Source organism: Panthera tigris, chromosome A3 (assembly GCF_018350195.1).
Source record: "Panthera tigris isolate Pti1 chromosome A3, P.tigris_Pti1_mat1.1, whole genome shotgun sequence".
In the NCBI taxonomy this organism is placed as follows: domain Eukaryota; kingdom Metazoa; phylum Chordata; class Mammalia; order Carnivora; family Felidae; genus Panthera; species Panthera tigris.
In genome coordinates this window covers 67,202,002-67,211,365 of record NC_056662.1, presented here as the reverse complement: position 1 = coordinate 67,211,365, position 9,364 = coordinate 67,202,002, and the positions used below count along the sequence as shown (strand labels likewise).

Below are 9,364 nucleotides of genomic sequence, written 5' to 3'. Positions count from 1 at the left end.
ATTTCCAATTAAAAAATTAGTATGTCCCGAAGTTCTTGAGGAAAAGACTAAATGTGTTTTAACCCATATTTTAGGAAGTTATTTTTCTAAAAATGGTGTGTAAATATTTCTTCCCCCTTCAGAACTACTATGAGCTCAAAGATTAATGCAACAGTGAGAATAAAGGTCTTAGGGAACAAATACTTGGCTCCCAAATGGCTATGCTTTGTAAGTGATTTTGTGTATCAGAGATGCTTTGAAAGGAGGGAGGGCTTAGAGATCATGGTAGTTTAAAATCAATATGGCTGTCTCAACTCATTTTAAATAAAAAAATCTACATAGATAATACCATTTAAATTACTAGCACAGAACTTCAAAGGGAAGCAGGGGTTAGGGGGATTAAAATTAAGATGTTGGTTGTAGATTGCTTCATTTTACAATGGATGCCCAATTTTTAAACACATGGCATTACTGGGTATTGTTGAAGTAACACTACTGTATTTATATATTTTTTGATGTTTTAGTTAGTTTTGAGAGAGAGAGAGTGGGGAAGTGGCTGAGAGAGGGAGACAGAGCAGACAGCAGAGAGCCTGATGCAGGGCTTGACCTCACAAACTGTGAGATCGTGATCTGAGCCGAAGTCGGATGCTTAACTGAATGAGCCACCCAGGCACTCCATAACACTACTGGATTTAGAAATAATCTTAATAATTTCACATTCTACTCAATTTTTCCTATTTTTCAAACTATCTCATACATATGCATATGTATAGGAAAAGAAGTTCAATTTCAGGAAGTGAATAATTTTTTTTAAGTTTATTTATTTTTGAGAGAGTATGTGCATGTGCCAGAGTGGGGGAGGGGTAGAGAGAGAATCCAAAGCAGGGTCTGAGCTAAGGGCTCTATCTCACAAACCTTGAGATCATGATCTGAGCTGAAATCAAGTGTCAGGTGCTTAACCTAAACTGACTGAACCACCCAGGCACCCCAGGGAGGGAATAATTTAATTAACACTATTTCAGCTTTCAAAATGATTAAGATGGCCTGTAACACTAGAAAAAAAAAAAAGACCTAAAAATTCTGAATTTGAAATTTTATTTTTCATTTGTATGACCTTCAACTTTATAACACCAAAATGGAAAGGGTGTGTGTATGCAGAAGTATGACCACTTACAACTACACTACCCACCCCTAAAGAACAGAGAAAGCAAAAATGTTATAAAACAAGGTTTATTCTGCAATACTTTATCATAATGAATTGCATCTCTTTGGTAAAAATAAACTTTATAAACATTTTAATAATCAGAGATTAGATACAAAAACTAAACATCTGTTAAGTTGCTTTTAATATGAGCAAAGACTGGCAACTGAGAAGTGGTTCATTTGTGACTGGTCATCTACTGGCAGTTATAACTCAAACTCAGGGCAGTTTTTATGCTACATTAGAAAAGAGGATAAGGAAATCAGTTCAATAACTCAAATTTCTTGAATGAGAAAGCATTCTTATACTTTCATTGAAAAATAAATAATAGTTACACTGAATTGGCAATTATACATTTTTATACACTATAGGATGGCAACATAATACTTTAAAATTAAGCACTTAGTTTAATAAGAAATGTACAACAATTTTAAAAACAAATTTGATAATGGCACTGGCAGTTAAATGCAAAAAAAAATGTGCTTTAAGAAAAAGATGGCAGGTAGAACATTAAAATACTCTAAATTTGTCTTTCAATAAATATTTTGAGTACATCATTAACATAGTGAAGTAAACTTTGTTTAAATCAAAGCTTACACATTTTGAACTAACAACAACAACAAAATAAACTATAAAGTATATGTAAACCAGAAAGCCTCAAAGTTTCTGAATTAAATGCTATAGTCTTCACAAAAGGTTGTTAACTTACTGTAGTATTTAAGACAAAAGTCTTTACAGCTTTGTGAAGTATTCACATCTGTTGCTTAAATTGCTGGGAAAGGCCTCCTGATCTACCAAGACACACACATTCCCTCCTTAACACTTTCTCTAGCTTTGAATTCGTCCTAACATATATTTAACTGACCGCCTCCTATGAACCCTTTACATAATGCCTCAGAAAGTAGCAGAAGAAAATTTATATTCTAAACCTTATTATATACAAGGGGATCTAAGTTAAGAGAAGTCATGCTGGCTATAGGGAGGAAAGGAAAGACTCAAAGGTGGAACAAGGAGATGATCCACCAATAATTCTTTCCATGAATACAAGTAATATTTTCTTTCTCTGAATCTGAAAGGTAAAATAAAATATTAATGAATTTAATAATATATTGCACAAATAAATTTCAAAAATCTATATTCAAGAAACACTGATTCTATTTGGGATGTGAAGGATGAAGATTAATTGTGCTGAGTCAAAACTTTTACTAGAAATCTATTATAAATGGGAATTGGTTGTAACAATTTATATCAATATAAGGCAAATAATGTTAGCTTAATTCACAGTCTTAAAGTATGCTGGAACATATATAATCTCTCTGAAATTGCCAAATTTTTGCTATTACAGTAAAATTTCTTATGAATATATTAGAAATCTAATTTCTAGTACATAGGACTGGAAATTATTTTCTTTAATTGGGTGGTGATTAGCCATGTTTTTATCTCAACACATCTGAGGAATGGGATCATAATACCTATGAAAGTAATAATGGGAGAACCATAATTAAAAAGGTACTTTCTCTTTAAAATAACTCTTGGTAAATCAGCAAATGGAGTGATGCAATGAATTCTGTTTAAGAATTAAGTGTAAAATATTGTGTGACTTCTTCCTATTCACTTGTAGTACAAAAGTGTTTATTGTCCTTGCTAGTGAAGTTAAATTTAACTTTTAAATTTGCAGGAAGAGCACATGAAGAGGGAGAGAAAATCAAGTTTAAAGTATTACTGTTATTTATATTAAGCCAAAATAATTCCGAAGATCCCTCTTAAAGTAGGGACAACTCAACTCTCCCCCTCCTTAGATCATTTTCCTCTGCTTTCGAAGAGTAATTACAAATGGACAGGAACCAGAGAGATTATCTGTGGTACAGAATTTCAGTAGGACACAATAAACTGGAACCAGATCACTGAAACACTGTTACTAAGGTCTATGCAGAACAGTTTCAAGATATTGTTAGAATGATATTGATAATCTGTGTACTATTTATACTGTGTAAAGCATTTTTTGTGTGTTATATTCATTGTCTACAGTAAAAGGTGGTAACTTGAATTAGCCATTTTCTGTAGATGTGACATATATGAAGAACAAAAACTGCAAATATCTCATCCTGCATACTTGAGGACTATTTTTTGTTATCAACAAATTAAAAAATTACTGTATTTCAACAGCACCAATTCTATTAATGTGGCTATCCAGGTTCAATTACAATTAACATGGAAACAGGACAGATAATAGTAATGTTGTTATCCCTGGCTTAAAGTTTTGCCGACTGAAAAAGATGTTTTCATTAGGCTTCTCATTTGACAGTTTTGCCCAAATAAAACTTACAAGTTAAAATAAAAATATTTGTCTCTTAAAACACACACACACACACACACACACACACACACACACACACATACACACACACACACGCAAATCCAAGAAAATGCTTTAGTCATAGAAATAGCTGAAAGTAACCATCCCAAATCATGAGCCTATCTGTGTACGTATGTATGTGTGTGTGTGTGTGTGTGTGTGTGTGTGTGTGTACATGTATATGAAATTATCAGAAAGTGAAAACAAGGTCATTGTTATAAAACAGAATGTATGTATCATGAGATAAATTGAACTTTTGGAAAGTTGCTTCCACCACTGTAAAAAAATATATATAATAAAGTTTAGTTTTATTAGTATCTTGTGTTCTTTCTAAATAATATATAAACTATAAAAATGATATGAAAAAAATGTCTTGTAGAAGCAGATTTGATCAAATACTTAAAATGCCTTAGTCAATGCACATTTGGAACAGCAATATAAAATCTTTTAGCATGGAATAAATGGCACATAATATGTATTATATGGTCTCCCCCAAAAGATGTACTGTATAAGATTAATTTTGTATAAATTTTAAAACCCCTGAATGTACACTGTCTCTACAGTTTTGTTAAATCCTTTCAATTTCAATTACGAATACATACAAATTTAATTCATACAAACCCTGGAGAGAAGTTTTTTCCTAAAGGATCTACTACCTTTATTTATGACGACATATGTAGTAACTATTCAAAATGTTTATATTAGATTACACTCCATTCCTACTACAAAATTCTCAGAATGCACTCCACTTAACAAGCAAATAAAAGATACTCTTATTGCAAAAAGTGTGTCAAAATGAGTGTTAACTCCATAACACACTTTATGGCTATATCCTCTCATTGGATTGTTTCTACTCAACAAATATAGCTAGTGGCTAAAATTCAAACAATGGTTACAAAGCACTTTGGGAACAAACAAAAGGCCCCAATAAATGTTATGCAATATTTGAGAGGTAAAAAAAAGAAATCAAAGATAACACTGTAATAGGAATTGGAGTGTTCTTAGATGAAATTATGCCAAAAACCTGCCTTTTCTAAATCTCAGAACTCTTTGCTGTACTTTCTGCCTATGTAAACAAAAGGAACCTTCTAGACATCTAGGACCTTTTCCAATTTATACTCAACTTTGTCCATGCTTCAACAAAAAGTAATTAAAAACCAAAATTAAGACCAAAAAAAAAATGCCAAATCTCATTCTACTGGACTGCATGTGTCCAGAGAGAAGTACATGAGAAAGACATCAGCAAAAATTTTAGCTGGATCAGCAACTACAGTTAATTACAGATTGGAAAAGAAAATGAAAAAAAGTCACAGAGTTGCCAATTCTCCCACTTTAACATATTAACAAAATAAAAGATTTTTCCTTCAAGTTTTAAGACAGAGGTTGTGGATTTTCTTATACAAAAATTTCCAAATCTTGGAGACACTTATCACAAAAATTATGCTTTTAGGACTTGGCATCGTATCTATGATTGGGCATGTTCCTAACAGCAATTATTTAATAGAAATTAAAACAAACATTTTGAAATAAACAATTAGCACCCCTCCCAACCCTCAAACAAAAGAAGTCCATTATGGCTTTGATATCCCTTATAAAGAATTAAGTAGAAGAGTATTGCCACACTTTAAAATAATTTCACACTAATAAGTATTTCTATTTTCTCCGCTGCTTTTGATTTTGTGTCTTTGCAGTACTTATTAGGGAACCCAGACAGGTACGAATTCCAGCAAGGTGGAGCAGAGATCCAGCTGCCTCTTTGAGCTCCTCATCAATTTCTTGACATAACTGTTTACGCATCTTTTTGCCTGGCTGCCCTTTATCAGAGGTATCAGCACAAGCCTGTGACGCATAGCCACTGTCTCCAAGAGGATCATCTTCATAATCAACATCTGTATCTTCTTCACTGTGAAATCCTTCACTGCCATCACTTCCCACATGGCTACTCTTTGGGATAAATTCATATGACTCATCCACAGAGGACAGAGAAGACACGCTAGACCTGGATGCACAGCGCTGTGCTGCCATGCTACTTGCACTGTAATTGTGGTCTTCTTTTGGATCAATGCTCGTGGCTAAAGAGTGACTCTCTTGCAGTCGCACAGTACTGGGATGACCGAATGCATTGCTGTAATTCCTCTTTTTTTGCATTGCTGTTTTAAGAGGAAGAGGCTTCTCACCTGTTGTAAAGAAAACATCTATCGATATAGGTCAAATGCATTTGATTGCAAGAACAGGCCATTTAAACTACTGTACCATTCCTGAATAGTAAGTGCTTTAAGTTAGTAATGTTTTATAGGTTTTTGTTTGCTTGTTTCTTTTTTTATGCAGACCATATCATCCTGTAGGTATTAAGTTGAAACATTTTATTTTATACAATTTTTTAATGTTTATTTATTTTTGATAGAGCGAGAGCAAGAGCATGAGCGGGGTGGGGAGCACACACACACACACACACACACACACACACAGAGAGAGAGAGAGAGAGAGAGAGAGAGAGAGAGAGAGAGAGAGAGACAGATGCAGATTCAGAAGCAGGCTCCAGGCTCTGAGCTGTCAGCACAGAGCCCAATGCGGGGCTCGAACTCATGAACTGGGAGATCATGACCTGAGACGAAGTCAGATGTTTAACCGACTGAGCCACCCAGGTGCCCCTAATTTGAAACATTTTAAAATCACTTAATGAAATGTCTTGACCTTTCCATCAAAAATATAATTATTTTGAGCTGCTTGTACAGAATGTCTCAATAAGAATGTATCACACTGTTTAGCTAACCATTTCCTTGATATTTAGGTTTTCCCAATTTTTCACCACTATGAAGAACTGCAGTGAAAATCCTTCTGATGCTTTTTCTTACACATATGCAAATATTTTTCTAGGATACTAAGAAACAGAACTGTTAAGTAAGAGAATACACGCATTTCAAGTTATTATTAGTATTTTTTTAATTGAAGTATTATAGTTGACACACAATATTAGTTTTAGGAGTACAACATAGTGATTTGACAATTCTATACATTCCATAATGCTCACTATAAGTGTAGTCACCTATAGAAAGTTAATACATTATTGACTATATTCTCTATGCTGTACTTTTCACTCCTCTCTTATTTATTTTATAACTGGAAATTTGAAACTTCTTAACTCCCTCAATTAATTTCATCCATCCCCCCACCCTCCTTCTCTCTGGCAACCACCGGTTTGTTCTCTGTATTTATAAGTGTGTTTGTTTTTTGTTTGTTCACTTGTTTGTTTTTTAGATTCCACATATAAGTGAAATCATATGGAATCTGTCTTTCTGTCTGGCTTATTTCACTTAACATAAAGCCCTCTAGGTTCCTTTAGGTTGTCAAGAATGGCAAGATTTCATTCTTTTTTATAGGTGGGTAACATTTCATTGTATATATCTATCACATCTTTATCCGTTCTTGTATTGATGGACACAAGTTGCTTCCTTATTTTGGCTATGAAAATAATGCTACAATAAACACAGGGATGCACATACCTTTTAGAATTAGCATTTTTGTTTTCTTTGGGTAAATATCCAGAAGTGGAATTACTGGATAGTATGGTTTTAGTTTTTTTGGTTTTTTTTAGTGTTTATTTATTTATTTTGAGAGACCAAGAGAGACCAGGGAAGGGACAGAGAGAGAGAATCCAAGGCAGGCTCTACACAGTCAGCAGGGCTCAATCTCAGGAACTGCATGGGCTCAATCTCAGGAACTGCATGATCATGACCTTAGCTGAAATCAAGAGTAGAACGCTCAGCCAACTGGGCCACCTAGGCACCCCTATTTTTAGGTCTTTGAGGAACCTCCATACCGTTTTCCATAGTGGCTGTACCAATTTGCATTCCCACCAACAGTAGGTTCCCTTTTCTCTACATTCTCATCAATACTTGTTAGTTCTTATCTTTTTGGTACTAGACATTCTGGTATGAGATCTCACTGTGGTTTTGATTGGCATTTGTGATTGGTATTTTCAAACTGTCCTCTAAAATGGTTTTATGAATTTACATCCTACAGTGTGTGACAATATCCAGTTCCTACAATTAACACCTGATATTATCATGGACAAGAAAGTAGTATACCAATATTGTTGCATTTTGCATTTCCCTGACTTTTAGACAAGTTGCTTATCTTTTCAAATGTGTATTGTCCACTTTATTTCCTTCTTTGAGACTTACCTAATTCATATTATTTTCTTGGCTTTTCTGTTGGATTTTTTACTTCTTACTTGTAGAATCCTTTTATATACATATACTCAATATTAACCCTTTGTTATATACATAGTAAAAAAAAATGTTCTCTCAGTGTTTTGCTTGGGTGACTTTTCTTACAGGTATCTTTTGTTGTCAGAACTTCAATTTTTTTTTTAAATTTTTTTTTTTTTTTAACATTTATTCATTTTTGAAAGACAGAGAGAGACAGAGCGCAAACAGGGGAGGGCTAGAGAGGGAGTCACAGAATGCAAAGCAGGCTCCAGGCTCCAAGCTGTCAGCACAGAGCCTGACGCGGGGCTCGAACTCATGGACCGCAAGATCATGACCTGAGCCAAAGTTGGCTGCTTAACTGACTGAGCCACCCAGGAGCCCCATTCAAAATTTTGACATTTAGTTAAATTTACTCACATTTTCTTTTATGGATTTTGCACTTGTATCTCAAGGGTTTTCCTATTTCTAGGTTATAAATATACCTTCCTATATTTTCTTATCTATGGCTTTCATTTTTACTTTTAAATCCTCAAGTTTAATTTTTATACATGCTGTTAATTTCTTCATTTCTTGGTCCATGTAAAAAAGATCTATCACAATATTAAACTCAATCTCATAATTTGCTCACATAAATTAATTAAAATATGATAAGACAAAGTAATTCAGATGAAAACATAATTTAGTTGGAAAAAAACAATTTTGCCTATAACATTTAAATACTTTGCATTCTAAATTACATTTGAAAAAGCACTCACAAAATGTATTTTAAGAAGAAAAACAGGTTTGCTTACATTCTAAAATTCCTTGTTCTATAGAAGTATTTAAAAGCATCATTGCAGTGGCAGCATCAATATCAGATTCTGAAAAAGGAAACCAGTAACAATATTAATGTTCTTTATAAAAGAGAAGCTATTTTAAGTATTTGCAAAGGTAACCAAAATTCAGATGTGGTGCATATTCTTTTGCTTAAATACACACACACATACACATACACAATAAACAAAATGAGACACATTATTCTGCAATTTGTTTTTGTTCACTTAAAATTATGAACAGTTTTATGAACAGTATTGAATGAAGGACAAATGCAAGGTACTAGAGATCATAAAATTCTTTATGATTTTAATAACTTTTTCTTTCCTCTAGCTTACTTTACTATAAGACAGTAATAACTCATAACACACAAAATACGTGTTCATCGACTGTTTATGTTATCAGTAAGGCTTCCAGTCAACAGTAGACTATTAGTAGTTAAATTTTTAGGAAATCAAGTTATACATGGATTTTCAACTGCATTGAGGAAGGAGGCAGAGGTCAGCACCCCTAATCTCCACATTGTTCAAAGGTCAACTGTAATTAACCGAAAATGTACACAAAGACATTACTTTTTAGCATTTAAAAAATATCCTTACCTGTGCATATGTGCAGTTATGAAGTACTGCATTAATTGCATGCTAGTTACAGGAGTTAAAAGTATATGTACTTGGTCAGTCTGGATCATGTGAATCTACAAATGCTAAATGAATAATTATCGCTGGCACAAAAGTATTAGTAATGTTTTTAATCATTATATATGAGCCTACAAGTACTATAGATTTGTATAATACATATGAGGGC

The 9,364-nt window shown here is 33.4% G+C and overlaps 1 protein-coding gene across 2 annotated transcripts in view; it reads right to left on the bottom strand.

Annotated features, from left to right (window-relative positions):
• Window positions 1-1,196: 1,196 nt before the first annotated feature.
• Window positions 1,197-9,364, bottom strand: part of FOXN2 (forkhead box N2) — a 66,046-nt gene continuing 57,878 nt past the window's right edge. For both annotated transcript variants that reach the window (XM_042981342.1, XM_042981343.1), the window contains exons 5-6: window positions 8,539-8,607; window positions 1,197-5,713 (exon numbers count right to left, since the gene is read on the bottom strand). In XM_042981342.1, coding sequence (XP_042837276.1) covers window positions 5,190-5,713; window positions 8,539-8,607 — 593 coding nt within the window. In that variant the 3' untranslated portion in view covers window positions 1,197-5,189. The remainder of the gene's footprint in view (window positions 5,714-8,538; window positions 8,608-9,364) is intronic.